Source organism: Stegostoma tigrinum, chromosome 13 (genome assembly GCF_030684315.1).
Source record: "Stegostoma tigrinum isolate sSteTig4 chromosome 13, sSteTig4.hap1, whole genome shotgun sequence".
Lineage (NCBI taxonomy): Eukaryota > Metazoa > Chordata > Chondrichthyes > Orectolobiformes > Stegostomatidae > Stegostoma > Stegostoma tigrinum.
In genome coordinates, this window is record NC_081366.1 from 63,124,803 (window position 1) to 63,149,926 (window position 25,124).

Sequence of the window (25,124 nt, forward strand, 5' to 3'; positions counted from 1 at the left end):
CTGCTGGCTACGTCCAGGCCGGTCATTCTAGGCGGAGACATCAACTGCATCATCGATGCAGATGGAAGATCCAGCGTGGGGACAGCGGGTGGGGGGAGTCAACTAGACGTCATGTCCAGATTCTTGATGGTCACGGTGGAGGACGCCAAGCTGCTCGATGTCTTCAACACCCCAGCAGACGGAGCGCATTGGTCGCGCCCAGACGGGTCTATCCGCTCCAAGGATAGACTTCCTGTTTGTGTAACGGGCGTTCTCGGTCAGGTCCACCGGCATCGAGCCGGTGTTCTTCTCTGGGCACTGCCTCCTGCTGGCGGACTGTCACTTATAGGACAACCAGGAGGCCGGCAAGGGGACGTGGAAGCTCAACAAGACTCTGTTGACCCCAGAGAACATTGAGGAGCTTAAAAGGGAGTACGCCGGTTGGAGAACCGTGAAACCCCTCTTTGAGTCTCCAGGCGACTAGTGGGAGACGGTGAAGGAGAACATCAAGAGGTTCTTTGTCCTCAAGGGTGTTCGGAAGGCGAGAGAGAGGCCGGGAAAGCTGTCGCGACTCCAGAAAAGGATGCAGAACCTGCTCCTTCTGCAGTCGATGGGGGTCGATGTCACGGAGGACCTCCACGAGATGAGGGGCCAGCAAGCCTTGCTGTTCACATCGGAGGCCTGCAGAATAATCTTCCGGTCCAGGGTCCGCTCTGTGGAGCAGGACAAGATGTGCTTGTGTTTCTTCTTTCAGAAGGTGCACAAAGAGTTCTGTGCTTAGCCGGCTGAAGGAGGATGATGGCTCAGTGACGTCATCTTGGCCTGACGTTTTGAGGATCAGCAGATCCTTCTATGCCGGACTGTATGACGCGAAGCCCACGGACAGCACGGCCTCCGAGTTGTTCCTGTCGTCTATCACGGAGGTCTTAGACGACGGCACGAGGGAGTGGCTGGACCGGCCGATATCCCTGGACGAGCTGACCAGAGCCCTTGAGTCCTTTGAGAGGAATAAGGCTCCCGGGAGTGACGGCTTACCGGTCAAGCTGTATTCCGCTCTGTGGGACCTGGTTGGCCAGGACCTGCTGGAGGTGTACGATAGTGCGCTTCGGGCATGGGAAATATGCAAGTCCATGAGGAAGGGCATCATCACCCTCATTTACAAGAGGAAGTGGGAGAGGGAAGAAATTAAGAATTGGCGTCCCATTTCATTATTGAATGTGGACTCCAAAATCCTGGCCAAGGTCATAGCCAACCGGGTCAGGTCTGTACCGGAGTCGGTGATTCACCCTGACCAACCCTGTGCTGTGCTGGGCAGGAAGATTGCTGAGAGCCTCGCGCTCGTCAGGGATACGATCACCTATGTGCAGGACAGGCGGGTGGACACCTGCCTCGTAAGCCTGGACAAGGAGAAGGCCTTCGACAGGGTCTCTCATGCTTACATGAGGGACGTCCTCTCCAAATTGGGTTTCAGGGAGGGCATCCGCAATTGGATCCGGCTGCTCTACACCAACATTGTTAGCGCTGTCTCGATCAACGGGTGGGAATCGGACAGTTTTCCCGTCAGATCTGGAGTCAGGCAGGGCTGCCCGCTCTCTCCTGCCTTGTTCGTGTACTGTATGGAGCCCTTCGCCGCATCCATCAGTATGGACGTGAGCCTGAAGGGCGTGACTATCCCAGGTAGTGGAGGCCTTCAGGTCAAGACCTCCCTGGACATGGACGACATTGCCGTCTTCTGCACTGATCGTCGGTCGGTGAGTAGGCTGTTGGACATCTGCGGCCAGGTTGAAATGGCCTCAGGTGCCAAAGTCAATAGGGTTAAGAGCGTGGCTGTGTTCTTCCGGAGCTGGGACGACCGCTCCTTCATCCCCTTCACCGTCAGGACAGACTACCTGAAGGTGCTGGGTGTTTGGTTTGGTGGAGCTGGGGCATGCACTAAGGCTTGGGAGGAGCGTATCACCAAAATGAAGCAGAAGCTGGGCAGGTGGACGCTCTGGTCCCTCTCCATCATGGGTAAGAATCTGGTTGTCAGGTGCGAGGGGCTTTCAGTATTTTGTATATGGTGCAGGCCTGGCCTATTCCCTGGACCTGCGCCACAGCGGTCACCCAGGCCATCTTCCACTTCACTTGGGGTTCGAGGATGGACCGGGTCCACAGCGACACCATGTACAAAGACCTGGAAAACGAGGGAAAGGACGTATCGAACGCCACCCTCGCCCTGATGGCTACCTTTGAGTGTGGCTGCATCAACTGTGCGTAGATCCTCAGTACGCAAACACCAAGTGTCACTACTTACTGAGGTTCTACCTGTCCCCGGTGCTGCGACGGATGGGCCTGGCCTTGTTGCCGCGGAACGCTCCAAATAGTTGGACCATCCTGTACCACCTGTCCTTCGTGGAGAAATTTTTGAAAGGAAACACCTTTGACCTCAAGGCCGTCAGGCAGTGGTCATCCCGTAGTATCCTCAAGACCCTTTGGGAAAAGGAAAGGGTGGATCCCGTCGTGTGGTTCCCCAAGCAGACCACCAAAGTCGTTTGGCAGAATGCCTCATCGCCCGAACTTTCAAACAAGCACAAGGACATTGCTTGGCTGGCAGTGAGAGGGTCTCTCCCAGTGAGATCCTTTATGCATGCTCGGAATCTCTGCACCACCATATGCTGCCCTCGAGGCGGCTGTGAAGGGGGGTGGGGAACGAGACTGTCTATCACCTCCTTCTGGAGTGTACCTATGCGCAGGAGGTCTGGAGGGGGATGCAGCGGTATCTGTCGAGGTTCGTCCCGAGCAGCTCCGTGACACGGGACTCCGTGCTCTACGGGCTGTTTCCCGGGACGTACACCGAGACCAACATCAAGTGTGCCTGGAGGACCATCAATGTGGTGAAAGACGCTCTTTGGTCCGCCCGCAACTTGCTGGTCTGCCAGCTGAAAGAATTGACCCCGACCGAGTATTGCAGACTGGCGCACTCCAAGGTCCAGGTTTACATGCTGAGGGATGCGCTAAAGCTTGGGGCAGCTGCTGCCAAGGCGCGGTGGGGAAAGACCACCATATGAAACCCTTCGTCCAGAATAGAAAAAAGGGCCCTATCTGGTAACTGGGCCCAGCTGGCGCCTTCCCCAACTGGTCAGGGGCCAATGGGGACTGTGTGGGGAGACAACTGCCGGGGTATTTTCCTTTCTTTGTTTCTTTTTCTTCTTTGTTTTGTTTTTTCCCTTTAGTTGGTGTACGTACCCCCGGGTAACCTGGAGCGGCTTGCATGACTAGGTAGGTGTATAAATGTTTTTTTTGTACATTCTGTGAATAAAGTATATTTGTTTAAAAAAAAGTGACAAAACATCTGAAAATGAACCTTGCAGCTCAGCGAGCAAACTTACATCCAGTAAGGAAGATTTTACTGATATAGAACAGGATGGTGGGATTACATATGATGCGAGATGAACCCAAGATCATGGTTGAGGCCAGTGATCCTGCATTATTGTATGTCTTGAAGGCCACCTAGGAGGACACTTACCTAAGGATTGGAGGCTGAATGTCCTTGACCACTGAACTGCTCCCTGACTGGGAGAGAACATTCCTAGCTGGCAATTGTGTGCTGTGCCCATTCATCCATTGTAGTAGCTTCTGCATGGTCTCGCCAATATACCATGCCTCAGGGCACCTTTATCTGCAGCGTATGGGATAGACAACATTGGTTGAGTCACATGAGTATCTGCTGTGTATGTGTTCCCATGTGTGATGGTAGTATTCATGCTGATGATCTGGCATGACTTGTAGAGGCTGCCGTGGCAGGGTTGTGTGGCGTTGTGGTCGATTTTGTTAAGGCTGTGTAGTTTGCTGCAAATAATGGTCTGTTTAAGGCTTGGTGGTTGTTTGAAGGCGAGAAGTGAGGTGCAGGGATGATCTTGGTGAGATGTTTGTTGTCATTGACATATTGAAGGCTGCGGACAACATGTCATAGTTTTTCTGCTCCGGGGAAGTACTGGATGATGAAGGGTACCCTATTGGTCAAGTCCTGTGTCTGTCTTCTGAGGAGTTCATTGTGGTTTTTTGCTGTGGTATATTAGATGTGGCAATCGATAAGTTGAGCATTGTATATGGTTCCCATGAGGGTGTCTTTCAGCACCTTCAGGTGACTGTTGTGTTCTTTCTCCTTTGAGCAGATCATGTGTAAATGCAAGGCTTGTCCATAGGGGATGGCTTCTTCAACAAGTTTAGGGTGGAAGCGAGAGAAATGCAGCATCATGATATTATCCATGGGCTTGTGGTACTGAGTTGTCGGTCCTTAATGGAGATGCGTGTGTCCAAGAATGAGACTGACTCTGAAGACTAGTCCACAGTAAGTCTGACGGTGGGATGAAACTTGCTGATATTGTTATATAGTCGTTTCAGTAATTCCTGATCATGAGTCCAAGGGAAGATACAATAAGGAAGATTCAGTGAAGTGTAGATAAATCACTGCTCCACTTCAAAAATCTGTCTGAAGCACTAGGTAGTGAGAAGGGAGGAAATAAATGGGCAGGTGTTGCATGGGAAGGTGATGTTACAAGGGGAGGCGATGATCTAGTGGTATTATTGCTAGACTATTAATCCAGAGACCCACGTAACGTCCTGGGGACAAGAATTCAAATCCTGCCATGGCAAATGGTAGAATTTGAATTCAACTAAATATCTGGGATTAGGATTTGAATGTTAATCATGATACCGTTGTCAAATGTCAGGAAAAGCCCATCTGGTTCACTAATGCCCTTTAGGGAAAGAAATCTACCATCTTTACCTGGATTGGCCTACATGTGATTCCAAACCCAGAGCAATGTGGTTGACTCTTAACTGCCCTTTAGGCAATAAATGCTGGCCTAGCCAGCAGTGCCCACATCCAAAAAAAACAATTCTGTGATTGCATGGGAAGGTATCATGTGTTGTGGGGAGATGTTTGGAGTGGAGAAGAAGTGGACAAACATGTCCCAGAGAGGAGGGTCCCTATAGAATGCTGACAGGGGAGCAGAGTGGCGCCATCCTGCTGAAGATAGGGGAAATGGCAGCTTATTATCCTTTGAGTACAGAAGCTGATGGGGTGGAAAATGAGGACAAGGGGGAACCTATCGCTGTTGTAAGGGGAAGGAATGGGTGAAGCCAGAAGTGAGGCCAAGTATGAGTGAAGACCCGCCAACCACGAATGCTGCCAGACCTGCTGAGTTTCTCCAGCATGCTTTGGTTTTATTTCAGGTCTACATCATCTGCAGTTCTTTATGTTTATTCTACCTGTTCCAGGATTCTGTGAAATTTGCATTCACTGTGTAAGTGATCATGGGGTTCGATCCCTGAATCTTTAAGTAAGGATTGGACTACATCTGGGGACCATGATCCAACACCTCTCATTTAATTTAAATGTTGGCGATGACTCCAATGTGCAGTGCATTACTCTCAAATTTCACACTTAACATGAAGGAGAGTTGGAAAGTGTATGGGTGTGACTGTCAGTAAAATTTCACATGTTAGTGGGAATGCAAGTCCAATTACACACATAGGTGTGACTGCCACTACAATTAAATATGCAATTACTCACTTACATATATAGGTGAGATTATCGGTCCAATTATATAGGTAGGTTTGACCCAGTATGATTTAAGGTGTGATAACTGGCCTAATTGAACATGTCAGTACAATTAACATCTAAATGAGGATTAGATAGGGTGGACAGTGACAGTCCTTTTCCAAGGATGATGTCAGCTTGTACAAATTGAGGGGTGATAGATTTAAGACAGATGTCAGAGGCAGGTTCTTTACTGAGAGAGTGGTAAGAGTGTGGAACACCCTGCCTGCCAATGTAGTTAACTCAGCCACATTATGGGCAATTAAACAGTCCTTGGATAAGCAAATGGATGATGGTGGGATAGTGTAGGGGATGGGCTTAGATTAGCTCACAGGTTGGTGCAACATCGAGGCCCGAAGGGCCTGTTCTGCGCTGTAATGTTCTATGTTCCAAATGTGATTGTGACTATTCATACAATTGAATACGTAAATGTGACTGTGATTACACATGTAGGTGTGATTGTTCATTTGTACTAAATTAACATCTGTCATTATTAAATTAGAAGACACTGACAGTGGCATAGTTGAAAATGTGGGTGTTGAGCAACTGAGCAGTACAGTGACAGATGAAGCATAGGTGCTAAAAAAGGCTGGCAGCACTCCAGATACAGAAGTTGCCAGGTCCGAATGGGATGCATCCCAGATTGCTGGGAGAAGTAAAGAAGAAAATCGCAGAGCCATTGACAAATTTTCCAGGCATCTCTGAATGCTGGTTTAGTCCCATAGGACTGGAGAATTGTAAATGTAACACAGTTCTTAAAGAAAGGGACAAAGGATAACCCAGGAAACTACAGAGCCATCAGCTTGACATCAATAGTGGGAAAACTGATAGAGGCTATAATCCAGGCGAGGTAAATATAGACTTAGAGAAAAATAAGTTAATACTGGATAGTCAACATTGGCTTTGTCAAGAGCAGGCCAAGTCATAGAATATAGAACATAAACCAGAGAACATAGAGCATAATTGTATAGCACAGGAACGGGCCCTTTAGTCCATGATGTTATGCTGAACGTAGTGCCAAAAATTAATCCCTCTGCATGCCCTTAGTCCATACCCTTCCATTCTTTGCAAATTCATTTGCTTACCTAAAAGCCCCTAAATTGGCCCTAGCATATCTGCTTCCACCACCACCTTGGCTGTGTGTTTCAGGCCCCTACCATTCCAATGTAAAAAAAACTTGCCCCTCACATCTCCTTTGAACTTTCCTCCTTTCACTTTAAATGCATGCACCCTTGTCTTAGACATTTCAACTCTGGGAAAAAATTCTGACTGTCAATACCCTCTTAGCATCTCATAATTATTATGGACTTCAATCAAGGCTCCCCTTAGCCTCCACCACTCCAGAGGAAACAACCCTCATTTTCTAGCGTCTCCTTATAGCTCATACTCCTTAGACATTCTAAATCTGAGAAAAAAATTCTGTCAACACTATCTACTCATTTCATAATTTTTGTGGATGTCAATCAAGTCTCCCATCTGCCTCCATCGCTCCAGAGAAAACAAGCCTCGTTTTCTAGCCTCTCCTTATAGCCCATGCCTCTAACCCAGGCAGCATTCTGTTAAATGTCTTCTTCACTGGTTCCAAAGCCTCTACATCCTTCCTGTAATGTGGCAACTAGAATTGAATGCAATTTTCTAAGTGCAGCCTAACCAAAGTCTTATTAAGCCACAAAATAACATCCTGACTCTTGTACCCAATGGTCCGATCAATAAAGGCAAGCATGCCATATGCTTTCTTTACCACCATATCTACCTGTATGGGCACTTTCAAGGAGCTATAGACTTGAACCTTAAGATCCCTCAATACATCAATGCTGTTCAGATTCTACCATTAACTTTTCCTTAACATTTAATCTCCCAAAGTGCAGCATCTTACACTTGGATTAAATTCCATCTACTATTTCTCCGTCCATGTCTTCGAATGATCTATATCCTACTGTACCATTTGACAATCTTCCACACTATCCACGGCTCCACCAAAGTTTGTGATACTTCCAAACTTACTAACCCACCGATCTATGTTTTCAAACAAACCATTTATATATCACAAATAGGCTAGGTCCCAATATGGACCCCTACGGAACACTATTAGTCTCTGACCTCCAGCCACTTTCTGTAGCAGGGTCCTGACCCAAAATATCAACTTTCCTGCTTCGCTGATGCTGCCTGGCTTGCTGTGTTCCTCCAGCTCCACAGTGTGTTGTCTCTGAGTCTAGCATCTGCAGCTCTTGCTATCTTCCACCATTACCCTCTGTTTTCTATGGATAAGCCAATTCTGAATCTAAACAACCAAGTCACCGTGGATCCTAGACCCTTCATCAGAGAGGGGGATGGGGTGAGGGTTCTGGAATAAATAGGGAGAGAGGGGGAGGCAGACTGAAGATGGAGAGAAAAGAAGATAGGTGGAGAGGAGAGTATAGGTGGGGAGGTAGGGAGGGGATAGGTCAGTCCAGGGAAGACCAAGGTCAAAGAGGTGGGATGAGGTTAGTGGGTAGGAAATGGAGGTGCGGCTTGGGGTGGGAGGAAGGGGTGAGTGAGAGGAAGAACAGGTTAGGGAGGCAAAGACAGGCTGGGCTGGTTTTGGGAATGCAGTGGGGGGAGGGGACGAACTGGGCTGGTTTTGGGATGCGGTGGGGGAAGGGGAGATTTTGAAGCTGGTGAAGTCCACATTGATACCATTGGGCTGCAGGGTTCCCAAGCGGAATATGAGTTGCTGTTCCTGCAACCTTCGGGTGGCATCCTTGTGGCACTGCAGGAGGCCCATGATGGACATGTCATCTAAAGAATGGGAGGGGGAGTGGAAATGGTTTGCGACTGGGATGTGCAGTTGTTTATTGCAAACCGAGCGGAGGTGTTCTGCAAAGCAATCCCCAAGCCTCCGTTTGGTTTCCCCAATGTAGAGTATCCATTGTACCCGGTGTGGCTTCCTCTACATTGGGGAAACCAAGCGGAGGCTTGGGGACCACTTTGCAGAACAATTCCACTCGGTTCGCAATAAACAACTGCACCTCCCAGTTGTGAACCATTTCAACTCCCCCTCCCATTCTTTAGATGACATGTCCATCATGGGCCTCCTGCAGTGCCACAATGATGCCACCCGAAGGTTGCAGGAACAGCAACTCATATTCCGCTTGGGAACCCTGCAGCCCGATGGTATCAATGTGGACTTCACCAGCTTCAAAATCTCCCCTTCACCCACCGCATCCCAAAACCAGCCCAGTTCGTCCCCTCCCCCGACTGCACCACACAGCCAGCCCAGCTCTTCCCCTCCCCCCACTGCATCCCAAAACCAGCCCAGCCTGTCTCTGCCTCCCTAAACTGTTCTTCCTCTCACCCACCCCTTCCTCCCAACCCAAGCCGCACCTCCATTTCCTACCCACTAACCTCATCCCGCCTCCTTGACCCGTCCGTCTTCCCTGGACTGACCTATCCCCTCCCTACCTCCCCACCTATACTCTCCTCTCCACCTATCTTCTTTTCTCTCCATCTTCGGTCTGCCTCCCCCTCTCTCCCTATTTATTCCAGAACCCTCATCCCATTCCCCTCTCTGATGAAGGGTCTAGGCCCGAACGTCAGCTTTTGTGCTCCTGAGATGCTGCTTGGCCTGCTGTGCTCATCCAGCTTCACACTTTATTATCTTTGATTCTCCAGCATCTGCAGTTCCCATTATCACCGTGGATACTGTTGATCTTAATCTTCAGGAGGTGCCTACTCTGAGGGACCTTGTTGAAAGCTTTATTAAAATCTGTGTAGACAACATCTACTGCTATGCCCTCATTGATCACCTTTGTCACCTCTTAGAAAAATTCAGTCAAGCTGGTAAGACATGACCAGCCCCACACAAACCATGTTGACTATCCCTAATTAGGCCATACCTTTCCAAGTGAGCATAACTTCAATCCCTGAGAATTCTCTCCAATAACTTCCCAATCATTGATGTGAGATTCATTGGTCTATAGTTTCCTGGATAGTCACAATTTCCCTTTTTGAACAGAAGAACAACATTAGCTACTTGCCAGTTCTCTTGGACCCTTCCAGTGACTAGCAAGGATACAAAAATCTTGGTCAAGGCCTCAACAATCTCTTCCCTTGCTTCTCTCAATAAGTTGGGGTCGACACCATTGGGCTCCAGGGTCTTATCCACCTTAATTCTCTTCAAGAGACCCAACACCACTTCTTTCTTGATCTCAAAATGGCCTGGCATATTAGCATGTTTCACAATAATCTCACTATCCTCCATGCCCTTCGCCTGGGTGAATATCGAAACAAAGTACTCATTTAGAAATCTTGACCATGTCCTAAGACGATAAGATCATAAGACATAGGAGCAGAATTTAGGCCATTCAGCCCATCAAGTCTGCTCCACCATTCAATCATGGCTGAAAAGTTTCTCAACACCTTCTCCCGCTTTCTCCCTGTAACACTTGAACCCCTTCACAATCCAGAACCTAACTATCTCCACCTTAAATATACTCAATGACCTGGCCTCCACAGCCTTCTGAGACAGTGAATTCTAAAGATACACCACTCGCTGGCTAAAGATGTTTCTTGTTATCTCTGTCCTAAAAGGTTTCCCTTTATTCCCAGTCTGTGGCCACGGGTCTTAGTCTTTCCCACCAATGGAAACATCTACCCAAGCCATTCAGTATTCTGTAAGTTTCAATTAGATCCCCCCTCATCCTTCTAAACACCATCAAGTCCAGGCCCAAAGCCCTCAAACGTTTTTTATATGTTAAGCTTTTCATTCCTGGGACCATTCTCATGAAACTCCTCTGAACCCGCAGCAAGGCCAGTACATCTATAGGGGATGGCATTCTTGCAGGAAGGTGGGTGAGAAGAGATGTAGTCTAGGTAGCTGTAGGAGTCAGTGAGCTTGAAATAGATATCAGTTTCGAGGTGATCACCAGAGAAGGATTCACCGAGATCCAGGAAGGAGAGGGAGGTATCAGAGATGATCCAGGTGAACTTAAGGTTGGGTTGGAAGGTATTACTAAAGTTTATGAACTGTTCAAGCTCCTTGTGGGAGCATGAAGCAGAGCCGATACAATCATCAATGTAACGGAAGAAGAGGTGGGTGATAGTACCAGTGTAGCTGCCCATGAGAGACTGTTCCACATGTCCTACAAAGAGGCAGGCATAGTTTGGGCTCATGCAGGTACCCATGGCAACCCCCTAGCAAGTGAGAGGGGTTGAAGGAGAAGTGGTTAAGGGCAAGGAGGAGTTCAGTTAAGTGGATGAGGGTGACAGTGGAAGAGGACAGGTCAGGCCTGCAGAACAGGAAGAAGCTTTTAGGCCATCTGCATGGCGAATGCAAGTATATAGGGACTGAATGTCCGTGGTGAAGATGAGGCATTGAGGGACAGGGAGTTGAAAGCTTTGGAGGAGGTGGAGGGCGTGGATGTGTCCTGGACATACGTAGGGCGTTGCTGGACTTGGGGGTGGGGGGGGGTGGGAGCAAGGGCAAGAAAATAGAGTCAAGATATGCGTGCATAAGTTCGGTGGGGCAGGAGCAAGCAGAGACAATGGGTCGGCCAGGGCATTTGGGTTTGTGAATTTTGGGAAGGAAATAGAAATGGGCGGTGCAGGGTTAGGGAATGATGGGGTTGGAGGCTGTGGGTAAGAGGTGATGAGGTTATGGATGGTCTGGGAGATGATGTTTTGGTGGTCAGGAGTGGGTCATGATCAAGGGGGCGGTAGCAGGAAGTGTCAGAGTTGGTGCCTGGCCTCGGTGATGTAAAGGTCAATGCACCATACCACAACTGCGCCTCCCTTGTCCACAGGCTTTGCAGTGAGGTTAGGGTTGGGGCGGAGGGAGCGGAGCTCTCACGCCTAGACATTGAACAGTCTTTCTGCTGCCTCTGCCTCTCTGCTTATTTCTTTAACTGCCAGCCAACCGCGCCCCCCCAACCCTCTGCAGACCCCTTCTCCCGCCTCAAACACACACCATTCTCCTGGACAACACTCTAAGGCCTCCTACCCTCCTTCAACCTCTTCATCTCCAACTGCTGTCATGAAATCGATTGCCTCAACTTCTCCTCCCCTCTCACTCACTCCAACCTCTCCCCCACAGAATATGCAGCCCTCCACTGCCTCCGCTCCGATCCTGAACTCACTATCAAACCCGCAGCTGTTGGTACCAATGTTACAATGATCTCTGCCTACTCATCACCCCCTCTTAAGAATTTGATGCAACTGCTCAGAGACATCCTTGACCTTGGCACCAGGGAGGCAACACACCATCCTGAAGTCAGACAAATTTGATTGAGTTCTTTGATGAGGTGATACAGGCAGTGGATGAGGATAATGTTGTGGATGTTGCACATTTGGCCTTTCAGAAAGCATTTGATACAGTGCTACATGGTAGGGTGGTTAGCAAATTCGAAATGTTTGGGATTGAAGAGCCCTTGGTAGCATGGATAAGAAATTGGCTGAAACAGGGGAAACAGGGTAGGTACAGATGTGCAATTCTCAGATTAGAGACAAGTTGAAAATGGTGTTCCCCAGGGATCGGTGTTTGGCACCTTGCTTTTTCTGATGTATATAAATGATTTGGAAGTGCGTGTTCAGGGCAAAATCTGTAAATTTGCAAATGACACTGAACTAAGCAGAATAGTGAATTGTCAGGATGATGCTGAGTGACTTCAGAGGGTCATCAACAGGTAGGCCAAATATGCACACACCTGATAGATGAATTTCAATGCAGAAAAATGTGAGATAGTCCACTTTGAAAGAAGAAACACAGCGACAATACAGGCTTAATGATACAAGTTTGAGGTTAGCACAGGAGCAAAGGGTTCATGTGCATGTTTCTATGAGTGTGGCCAGGCAAGTTGAAGCAGTTGTTAAGAAGGCTTAGAAGACCCTTAGGTTTATAAATAGAGGCATAGGGTGCAAAAGCAAAGAAGTGATGCTATACCTCTACAAATCTTTGGTCAGACTACATTTATTGTATTGTGTTTAATTCTGGTCAACTTATTAAGGAAAGGATGTTAAAGCCCCGGAGTGAGTTCAATGGAGATTTACTAGAATGATACCAGGAATTAGAGATATTAGATACAAGGAAAGATTAGATAAAATGAGCTGATTCCCCTTGGAGCAAAAAAGATTAAGAGGTAACTTTATGGAGATGTTCAAAATTACGAATTATTTTGACAGGGTAAAGACTATTTCTCTCATGGGTATTTCAGTCCTCGGGGTTACGATTTCAAGGTTGTCAGCAAGACAGCTAAAAATGAGATGAAGAGAAGCTTCTTTCACTGGAAGAGTTGTTATAATTTGGAATGTACTGCCTGGGAGAGTGCTGGAAGCAGAATCATAGGAGATTTCAAAAGAGAGCTGGATATGTATTTGAAAGTGATGAATTTAGAGGATTACAGAGACAGGGCAGGAGAACGGAACTAGCTGGGTAGCTTTATTGTGGCCTGGTGCAGATACAATGGGTTGAATGGCCTCCTTCTATACAGTAACATTCTGATTCCACAATCCTATCCAGGTATGACTGTAGTTACATGCACATGTCCATATAGTTATGCAAGTAAGTATGACTGTCAGTATACTTCTATATATAATTGTGACTAAAACCACACAAATATTGTGACTGTCAGTACAATAAACCTCTCACCATGACTGCGAGTCTCATGTAGATGCGATTGACAATGTATTATACTTTTAGGCGTAGTTGTCAGTAGAATTACACTCGTAAACTGTGACTGTAAGTATAATTACATAGAGACTTACCTGGAGGCAAGATTCTATAAACTCATCCAGCGTTACCACACCATCTTTGTTCTTATCCATTTTCTGTGACAGAACAAATTCATACGAAAAATTGTTAAGAAATGTTTCCATTAGGAACACACAGATAGTTCCTTCATTGTTTCATGCATGGAGTAGACCAATCTTGGTGTAGTTTTATATTTTAAACTTCTATAAAATAGAATGAGCATGTTGATCTGCTCTTGTTCATCATTCTGACTTGGGGAAGCTGTGTTTATACATAGCCACAGGAATGGACAAAAGATTGAAGCACCATCTCCAAATCATAAAATATATAAGCCCGTCATCATCAGTGGGTCAAAATCCTTTGGAATTTCCTCCCTAATGGCATTCTGGGTCTACCTATGGTACATGGCTATTAACTGCAGCAGTTCAAGAAGGCATATATACTTACATTTAAAGAGGATAGTGGCAGAAACCTCCATCATCTGCAGCAGCTCACCCATGATAGTGAGCTGGCATAACCATACAACAAGGTCTTACACATGGCTGTCATGGATATGGCATCAGAATACAGGGGATCACTCTAAAACCATGCAGCCACCCAAATTTATGTAAAACGGTGAGTGCTGGGACGTAAACCTGAAGTAGCTGTACAGAGTAAGAGGGTTCTGTAGGAAACTGACCATAAATAGCACTGCCTCCATAAGCCGTGATACTGACAATCAATCCAGCAGTCTAGGTTCCATCTTGCCACTCTCATACTCACAGAACACGCCAAAAATCCATCAATAAACTCACCAAGGAATGGATTTTATCAGAAATAGCTTAAATTCAACTGTTAAGAAAAAAGCGTGAAATTGGAATTTAGACTGTATGGAATTTATCAATCCCAATCCCAAGGAGGTCAGTCACAGTACGAAAAAGGGTGCATAATTTATAAATATATTAATATAATTATTGGAGATTCATTTTCAAAATAGAGATAGATGGATATCAATTGTTTCTGTTATAAAAGAGATAACAAGGTGTAGAGCTGGATGAACGTAGCAGGCCAAGCAACATCATAGGAGTAGGAAGGCTGACATTTTGGGCCTAGACACTTCATTTCTGAGTTGAGGAAAAGGCATAATTTTCTTGTACTTGAGAGTCTGTAATAGATATTATGGGGAAACAGCTTATGATTTTGTTCTGCTTTGTTTTAAGATCAACAGAAAGTAGGACTGCGACACATACTTGGACAACATGACAGCGGCAGCTATGTTTCAAATCTACTTTATTGCTCAAGGTAAACTTGACAGCTCCTGGACTCCAGAAATTTTCTTGGATTAGGATTATTCCACGGCACAACATCGTGGGCCGAAGGGCCTGTACTATGCTGTACTTTTCTATGTTCTATGTTCTATCACTATAATTATCTCCTTTATTCAGACAGCTTATTATTTCTTCTTTTGTGGAATTGATATCTTTCAATTGTTGAAGAAAATCTGCAGCCTCTTGTGAACTAATTAAATCAAGAAATGGTCGACCAAGCCAGATTTCACACTGAGATCCGACTTGTCTAGTAGTGCCATCATGTGAGATCATATCAAAAGAACCATTGATACATAGAGAAAAATAAAGAAGATGCAGATTCCTGGCGTCTACAAGTTGTCAAGTTTACCTTGAGCAATAAAGTTGATTTGAAACATAGCTGCCACTGTCATGTTGTCCAAGTATGTGTCGTAGTCCTACTTTTTGTTGATAAATGAGATATGCTGCCATTTGTCTTAGAATAACCAATATCCCTCACAGTAGCAACATTCTCAGGAACAACAGCGACTGGAGTAGGATCTCTTCATGGTCACACAAAACCACTGAGTAGATCACTGACTGAATCCAGACAAATCTAAATCACAAAACATTTTAATCATTGTAGGCTAAATCTAAACCTGGAGATCATGGGGAAAGATCAAACAAGCTGCTCTCACTCAGAACACTAGAGTGAACCATTTTGGCAATGTTAAACTCTGAAAGCACTTGCCTGAAAAAAGACATCCACATGATGGCGTGGAGCATCATCCTTGAGCACAGGATAGGTGTACTTCCCCATCATGTTGTAGATAGCTCTTACAATGTCAGTCATCTCCTGTGGTTTCAGGAACAGAAAGTTCAGACACTTCCCCAATAGGTCTACTACACTGAAGATTATCCACTTTTATAATAGCTGTCCATTGAAGATTAATCCTCCAATACACTAACTCCTCATTGAAGACAAATCCTCTAGTACATTTATTTCCCATTGAAGACCATTAGCTTTATACAGTAATGCCTACTGAGGACCATACTGTAGTACACTAACTCCTCATCGAAATCCAATCATTGAGGACAAGATCTTTGTATTAAGGCCCTCCTTCCAGTTCAAACTCCCCATTGAAGACTACTCCTCCAGTGCACTATGTCCCTATTGTAGAATATCCCTCTAGTAACCAACTGCCTATTTAAGACCATTCCTTCTGTATACTAACTCATCAATGAAGACCATCCTTTCAGTGTGCTAACTCCTCATGGAAGATCAAACTTTTCATACACTAATTCTACTACATTAACTCTCTTTGAAGAACAATCCTCTACAACACTAACTCCTCACTGAAGACCAATCATCGAATATAAGAGCTTTGCATTGAAGACCATCTCTGTAGTACATTAACTCCCCATTGAAGACAACTAGTGCACTACTTCCCAATTGATGACTATTCCTCTAGTACACTAACTGCCCACTTAGGAACATTCCTTTAGTACAGTAACTCGTCATTATAACCAATCCTCTAGTTCACTAACACCTCATTGAAGATCATTCCTTTGGTACACTAACTCATTACTGAAGACTATCCTTCTAGTGCACTAACTTCTCATTAAAGATCAATCCTTTCGTACCCTAATACAGCACTAAAGATCATACCTCTAGGACACTAACTCCATCCTGAAGATTATTCCAATAGTAGACTAACTCTTCAAGGAGGATCTTTCTTCAGGCACTTTAACTGCCCAGTGAAGACCATTCTTCTAGTACATTAGCTCCCATTTAAGACCATTCCTCTAATATACTAATATTCTCTAATATCAGCATGACACACTATCACACCAACTTGAACATTGCTTCAGAAAGGTAGATTGGATTCCCTACATTGTGGAAACAGGCCCTTTGGCCCAACAAGTCCACACTGCCCCTTGCAGCATCCCACCCAGACCCATTCCCCCCTATAACCCATACACCCCTGAACACTATGGATAATTTAGCATGGCCAATCCACGTAACCTGCATATCTTTGGACTATAGATCAAAAGATCTTGTGCTTGTTAGTTTAATGTTGCATACCTCTTTGTTGATATATCCATCCTTATTAATGTCATAGAGGTTAAATGTCCATCTGAGTTTCTCATGAACAGTACCCCTCAGTAACACTGAGAGAGCCATCACAAAGTCCTGAAATTAGAAGATCACAGAATAAATGCGCCCATTGATAATCAATACAAAGCAATCCAGTTTGGGTCTGGTGCACTTGGTTAAGTGTTTCAAAGGAATGAATCCAATTTTGAACATCACAGAAGGCAGAGGCAACCATTCAGTGTGTTTTCTAGTTCCTGTCTTAAACAGCAAGCTTTATAGGGGGTTTATGATCAGCAGTTTTATGCTGGAAGGTCCAAGTACACTGTATCTACACAAACATTAGTCAGGTAGTTGACATTGGTGAAGAAGGTCTTAAGTTTTAGGAGAATATGGATGAATTGATCAGATAGGCAAATCAGTGCAGATAGAATTTAATCCTGATAAATGTGAGGTGATGTGATTTGGAATTAGGAATAAGACAAGAGAGTATTCAATGAACGGTAGGAAGCTCAGGGATCTCGAGGTGCTTGCCCACAGATCTCTGAAGGCGGAAGGACTGGTTAACACGGTAGGTAAGAAGGCATATGAGATACTTGCCTTCATCAGTCATGACATAGATTATAAGAACAAGGACATCATGCTGAACTGTACAGACTTTGATTAGGCTGCAGCTGCAGCATGATGTGAAGTTCTGGCCACAGCACTACAGGAACAATCTGATTGCACTTGAGATGTTGTAATGCAGATTTGCCAGGATGTTGCCTGTGATGAAGCACTTCAGTTATAAAGAGAGGCTGGATAAGCTTGGGTTGCTTTCTTTAGAGCAGACAGGTTTGAGGGTATACTGATGGAGGTGTTTAAGAGAATGGGGCACATGAACACCAGTGTTTGCAATGAGGCCAGCCAGCTGGACCTCACAAAATGAGTTCCTTGATTCGGGCTGTAAATCTGGCCCAACCATGCGATCCTGGGTGATATATTGAAAGGGTGAGTGTCATGGATACTGACATTATTACTGTATTAATACTGCCTCATTCAGAGCCAAGTGGGCTAGTGGTACAACTGCTGGACTGTTAATCCAGAGACCCAGATAACATTCTGGGGACCTGGGTTCAAGTCCCGCCATGGAAGATGGTGGAATTTGAATTCAATAAAATATCTGGAATTATGAATCGAGTGATGACCATTGTCAATTGTCAGGAAAAACCCTTCGGGCTCACTAATGTCCTTTAGGGAAGAAAACTGTCATCATTACCTGGTCTGGCCTACATGTGACTCCAGACCCACAGCAATGTGGTTGACTCTTAACTGTCCTCTGGGCAATTAGGGATGGGCAATAAATGCTGGCCTAGCCAGTGATGCCGTCATCCTGTGAACGAAAAAAGAAAAAAAATAGTCAAGTACAGGTGTGTCAGACATACTGACACTCTGGCACTTGACTCTTAACGAGGCAGTAATAATGCAGCTCCCCCACATTGTCACTCACAAACCCATTTACCCCTCAGGTACCTTGTGCTACTGACTATATCTCTAACGACATTAATGTAGCTGCCTCACATTGTCACTCAGTAACACCTACTGCACAGCGCCCTGCGTTTATGACTATATCACAACTGATGATAGTCAGTTCCCTCAAAAAGTCACTCAAAAGCCTCTCTGCAACCAATGCTAATTCAGCTGCCTCACATCATCACCCAGTAACCCCTCTCCCAACTGTTAAATGACTATCTGTATTTAGGTTAATCCAGGTTCAACCTCCTAAAATGTAATCCAGAGACGTCAGAGATAGTTGGAGCTGCAGATGCTGGAGAATCTGAGATAACAAGGTGTAGAGCTGGATGAACACAGCAGGCCAACAGCATCAGCGGAGCAGGAAGGTTGATGTTTCAGATCTAGACACCAATGTCACACAGTTTTTTCTGTAAACCCTCTACCCATCAGGTGCATTGTGTTCTGACTATAACTCTCGATGTTTATGCTGCTCCCCCATGTTGTCAGTCAGTGACCCCTCTTCAAACAAAGCCTTGTGCAATTGACTGTATCTCTATAGGTGTTAGTCCAGCTCCCTCACACTGTCACTCAGAAAGTTTGCTCCTGTTTTACTGACTGTATCTTGACTGATGTTAGTCTAGTTCCCTCAAGCTGTTACTCAGTAATATCTCACCCACTCCAGCACATTTTTTTAACCAACTGTATGTCTACTGACTTTGTCCAGAATCCTGACAATATCATTTAGTGACCCTCATACTCCCCACTGCCCTGTGTTACAGTGTATTCCATGTTATTTCACTGTCATGCTTTATCCCCCCACTCTACACTACCGTGTGCTACTGACTGTATCTCTACTGATGTTAATCCAGTCCCCTCACATTGTTTCTGTCAAATCACCAGTGCCCTGTGTAACAAACTATATCTCTAAATATGTTAATCCTACTTCCTAACATGTCACTCACTAATATAGCTTTTCCCCAGCAATCTGTTTTTGTGACTGTATCCCCCTTGATATTATTCCTTCTTCACAGTCACTCAGTAACCACATTACCCCTGCAGATCCATGTGTTGCTCACTGTCTTTCATCATCCAATCACTCAGCAACACCTCTGACATCCAGCAGTTTTACTGACTGTATCATGATTGATGTTGATTGAGTTCCTTCACACTTTCAGTCAGTAAGCCCCACATTCCATAGCGCCCTGTTTTACTCACTGTATTTCAAAATATTTTACCCTGATCCCTCATACTGTCACTGAGAACCATCTCTTTCCAAGTACTCTGTATTATCCCATCTACCAGTCACCACCCTGTGTCACTGACTGTATCTCTACTGACGTTAATCCAGCTTCCTCACACTGTCACTCAGTAATATATGTATGCTTGTACCTTGTTTTCCTGGCTGCATTTTTATTGATGTCAATCCATCCCCATCACAATGTCAGTTAGTAAATGTGCTCCCAGAAAGCCCTTTATGCTTCAGATTACATCTCTACTGGTGTTAAATCAGCTCCCTCCTAATAGCATATTCTGAATCAGTATCCCATCCATCCCTAACCATCCTGTGTTACTAACTCTATTTCTACCAATGCTAAACCAGCCTCTTCACACTCTCTTCATCAATCCACTAACACCATTTTACAGATTATATCTCTAAACATTTTAATCCTTCTGCAAAACACTGTCACTCGGTAATAACTCTTTTTCCCCAGCGATCAGTTTTACTGAATGTATCTCCCCTGATGTTAATCCATCTCTTTCACAGTCATTCAGTAACCTCTTTACCCCTCCAGATCCAAGTGTTGTGAATTATGTCTCAACTGATTTTAATCTAACTCTGTCATTCCATCATCCTTTGACACCACAATGTGGCTGTGTCACGACTGATGTTAATTGAGTTTCCTTACATTGTCACTCAGCAAACCCAACACTTAACAGCTCTCTGTATTACTGACTGTATTTTTACTGGAGTTATCCTGCTCCTTCACACTGCCACTCAGAACCCACTCCTCTCTGAGTGCCCTGTATTATTGTATGTATCTGTTCTTTTGTTAATTCAGCCCATCACACTGTCACTCAGTAATCCCTAACCTCTTCCAGCTCCCTGAATTAATGACTATTTCTCTACTGATGATAATCCAACTCTCTCATACTGTCACTTAGTATCGCACACACAGCCCAACACCCTATGGTACTGACTGTATTTCGACTGATGTTAACCCAGCTGACTCATATCACTCAATATCCCCTCTTCTACCAGAGCCCTATGTTACTGACTGCATCTCGACTGATGTCAGTCCGGTTCCCTCACATTGTCACTCACTAAGGCCCAAATCTCCCTGCATCTTGTGCAACTAACTGTATCTTGATGATGATAATTCTCCTCCTACACACTGTCACCAAGTGACCTTTTTATGCCTATACCTTGTTTTCCTGACTACACTACTGCTTAGGCTAATCCAGCTCCATCATACAGTCATGCACGGGGACCTCTCACCCTAAATATCTGTAGTACTGGCTGCATCTGTACTGATGTTAATCCACTCACTAGGTGTCACTCATTAACCGCTCTTCCACGAAGTGCTCTGCATTTCAGTTTGTATCTCTACTGATGTTTATCAAGCTTCCTCATACTGTCAATCAAACGCCCCCTGCATTACTGATTGTATCTCAACTGATGTTCATTCAGCAGCATCACATTGTCACTCAGGGACCCCTCTCCTAACGTTGCTAAACCACTTCGGTGCACTTTTTTCATTGACTGCATGTCAACTGACATTATCCAGCTCCCTCACAGTTTCACTTATTAGACCCCACACTCCCCACTCCCCCGTGTTGCTGTCTATTTCTCTAATCATGTTATTCCAGCACCCTAACACTGTTACATGGATCCCTCCTACTCTTCACCACTTATGTGACTGATTCTACCTCCACTGATGTTAATCCAGCCCCCTTGCACTGTCTTTGTCAATATATTAGCACCCTGTGTTACAGATTGTTTCTCTAAATATGTCAATTCATCTCTTTCATACTATCATTCAGTAACCCTTTACCTTTCTAGACCCATGCGATATTGACTGTATCTCAACTGATATTAATTAAATTCTATCATGCAACTCAGCAACACATCAAACACTTCAGCAATCTATGTTACTGACTGTGTCACAACTGATGTTGATTGAATTCCATGTTATTGTCACTCAGGAACACCAATACTCAACAGTGTTCTGTTTTACTGTGTATTTTCACTGATGTCATCCTGCTCCCTCACATTTTTACTCAGAACCCAATCTCCCGAGTGCCCTGTATTACTGTCTGCATCCATACTGAAGTTAGCGAGTTTTGAGAAGATTTGTAGCTCAGGTTGAGGTTCTGGATGTGAGTTTGCTCGCTGAGCTGGAAGGTTAGTTTTCAGACGTTTCGTCACCATTCTAGGTAACATCATCAGTGAGCCTCCGACGAAGCTTCATCGGAGGCTCACTAATGATGTTACCTAGAATGGTGATGAAACGTCTGAAAACTAACCTTCCAGCTCAGCGAGCAAACTAAAATCCAGATACTGAAGTTAAACCAGCAACCCTCACGCTGTCACTTAGTAAGCCCCATCCTCCTTCATCTCCCTATGTTACAAACTGAATCTCTACTGATGTTAATCCAGCTCCCCACAATATCACTCAGTAAACCCTCTCCCACCAGAACCCTGTATTACTGACTGTACTTCTACTGACATTAACCCAGCTCTCTCATACTGTCACTCAGACTCCTCTCTCCATCTAGACCACTTTGGCACTGACTGTATCTCTACTCGCATAAATCCAGCTCCCTCACATCACTCAGAAATCTGTCTCCAACAGTGCCCAGTTCCCTACTGACTATAACTCTACTGATGTCAATCTGGCTGTCTCACATTGTCACTCATTTAGCCCCAAACTTCCCAGCATCTATATCACAATGATGATAATCCTCCTTGTACTCACTGTGAATCCATAACCCCTTTGTGTCTGGACCTCATTTTCCTGATTGTATTGCTACTCATTTTAATCCAGCTTCCTCACATTATCACTCTGGAACCTCTCTCCAACACAGCCCTGCATCACTGATTGTATCTCTACTGATGTCAATCCAGTGCCCTCATTTTGTCACTCACTAAGCCCCAAACTTCCCAGAGCCCTGTGTATCTCAATGATGATAACCTTCCTCCCACTCACTGTCGTTTAGTAACCCCTTTGTGCCTGTGTCTTGTTTTCTTGTCTGTATTGCTACTGATTTTAATCCAGCTCTGTCACACTGTCATACAGTTACACCTCTCTCCTGACAACTATCTGCAGTACTGACTGTATCTAGAACATAGAACGCAGAACAGCATAGCACAGATAGCGGCCTTTTGGCCTATGATGTTGTGCCAAATGTGGTGCTAAATTAAACTAATCTCTTCTGCCTGCCTTTAGTCCATATCACTCTATTGCTTGCATATTCATATGCTTATCTAAAAGCATGCCATATGCATTCTTTACCACCCTATTTGTTTGTGTGGCCACTTGAAGGGAGCTTGAACCACAAGATCCCTCTATATATCATTTCTGTTCAGAGTCCTGCCATTTATGTATACTTTACCTTAACATTTGATCTCACACTTGCATGGATTAAACTTGATTTACCATTTCTCTACCTATACTGTAACTGATCTATATCCCACTGAGCCCTTTGACAACCTTCTACACTATCTACAACTTCACCAATCTTCATGTCATCTGCAAACTGCTAACACACTGATTTACATTTTCATCCAAGTCACTTACATATATCACAAACAGCACAGTTTCCAGTACGGATCCCTGCAGAACTCCACTAGTCATGAACACCAGCCAGAAAAACACCCTTACACCACTACACTCTGCCATCCATGGACAAGTCAATTCAGAATCCAAGTGGCCAAGTCGCTGTGGATTCCATGTATTTTAATTTTCTCGATAAGGCTACCATGAGAGACCTTGCCGAAAGCCTTACTAAAATTCATGTAGACAACATCCACCTTTAGCAACCATCTTCATCTCTTCCTCAAAAATTCAATCAAATTAGTAAGACAATATCAGGATTGCAGAAAGCCATGGTGACCGTCCTTACTTAGGTCATGTCTTTCCAAATGCATATAAATCTTATCCCTAAGAATTCTCTCCAATATCTTCCCAATCACTGATGTGAGAGTCACTGGTTTATAGTTTCCTGGATTATTCCGATATGCCTTCTTGAACCGAGGGGCAATGTTAACTACTTGCCAGGCCTCAGGGACATTTCCAATGGTTAGCAGCGATACAAAGATCTTGGTCTAGGCCTCAGCAATCTCTTCCCTTGCCTCTCTCTGTAAGTTGGGGTAGACACCATTGGGCTCCAGGGTCTTATCCACCTTAATGTTCTTTAAGAGACCCAACCCCACTTCTTGCATTATTTCAAAATGCCATAGCATATTAGCCTGCTCCACAGATATCTCACTATCATCCATTTCTTTTTCCTGGGTGAGCCCCAATGCCAAATATTCATTCAGGATCTCAGCCACATCTTCTGCCTCCAAGCACTAGTTCCCTCCTTTATCCTTGAGTGATTTTACCCCCTTCCTAGTTATCCTTTTGTTTTTTAATGTATGTAGGAATGCTTTGGGATTCTTTTTAACCCTACAAGACGAGGTCAGTTAATGGACCCTGCTTGTTATCCTGATTCCCTGTTTGAGTGCTTTCCTGTTTTCCTTATATTCCTCACGGGTCCTGTCTGATTTTAGCTCTCTAAAACTTACAAATGCTTCTTTTTTACACTTTGATTAAATTCACAACCTCCCACATTCTCTTGGCGTTCCTTATCTTGCCATCCTTGTCCTTTGTCCTTACTGGAACATGCTAGTCCTGAACTCTGATCAGTGGGTGTCAAATGTGGACTTTTCCAATAAAAGCTGTTCCCTGTTAACACATCCTACCTCCTGCCCATTACTGACATAATTTGTCCTCCCCTTTAATTTAGTATCTTCCTGCAAGGTCCGAACTTATCCTTATTCACAGCTATCTCTCAAGAAGTTGTGATCACTGTTTCCAAAATGCTCTTCCACTGAAAAGTCAGTCACTTGGCCAGGCTCATTAGTCAATGCAAGATCCAGTGTGGCCTCTCCACTAGTTGGACTATTCACATACTGTTTCATGAAACTTTCTTGGATACACCAAACAAATTTTGTCCCATCTAAGCCTCTCGCTCTCAGTAAGTCCCAGTCAATATTTGGGACATTAAATGCATCCACCATGACAACCCTATTGTTATTGCATCTTTCCATAATCTGCCTACATATGTGTTGCTCAATGTCAAGGTGGCATTTGGGAGGGCCGATAGTGTAATGCTGTCAGAGCGACTGTATCCATCTTATTTTTGAGCTCTACTCACACTGTCTCAGTGGATGTGCCCTCCAGCACATCCCTTCCGAGTATAGATACAACATTCTCCCTGATTAGCAATGCAACTTCCCCCCCACCTCTTTTACCTCATTCCCTAGTTCATCTAAATCAAAGACACCCTGGTACAGTGAGCAGCCAGTCCTGTTCCTCTCTCAACCAAGTCTCTGTAATAGTCACAATGTCATAGTCCCATGTAATAACCCAGGCTCTAAGTTCATCTGGAACAAAAACAGAGGCTCCTAGAAAACCTCAGCAGGTCTTGCAGCATCTGTGAAGAAAGATCAAAAGTTAATGTTGCGGGTCTGGCGACCCTTCCTCTTTCGTTATTATTTCTCTAAGTTCATCTGCCTTTCCCATAATACTCCTTGCATTGAAATATACACCTGGTCTACAGTTCAGGTGCAACCTGTCCCTCTTCTACCAGTCCCAAGGGGTCCCAATGTTCCAAGAACCTGCAACCTTGCCCCCTGCACCAGCTCCTTAGCCAGGTATTCATCTATCCTTTCTTTTATTCTTTGCTTCACTAGCACATGGCACTTGTAATAGTCTCAGG

The 25,124-nt window shown here is 44.9% G+C and overlaps 1 protein-coding gene across 3 annotated transcripts in view; it reads right to left on the reverse strand.

The window, feature by feature from the left end:
- LOC125458529 (Kv channel-interacting protein 1) overlaps positions 1–25,124 on the reverse strand; it is a 495,719-nt gene that overhangs the window by 15,663 nt on the left and 454,932 nt on the right. For all 3 annotated transcript variants that reach the window (XM_048543880.2, XM_059650765.1, XM_048543879.2), the window contains exons 5-7: positions 16,638–16,745; positions 15,303–15,407; positions 13,301–13,363 (exon numbers count right to left, since the gene is read on the reverse strand). In XM_048543880.2, coding sequence (XP_048399837.1) covers positions 13,301–13,363; positions 15,303–15,407; positions 16,638–16,745 — 276 coding nt within the window. The remainder of the gene's footprint in view (positions 1–13,300; positions 13,364–15,302; positions 15,408–16,637; positions 16,746–25,124) is intronic.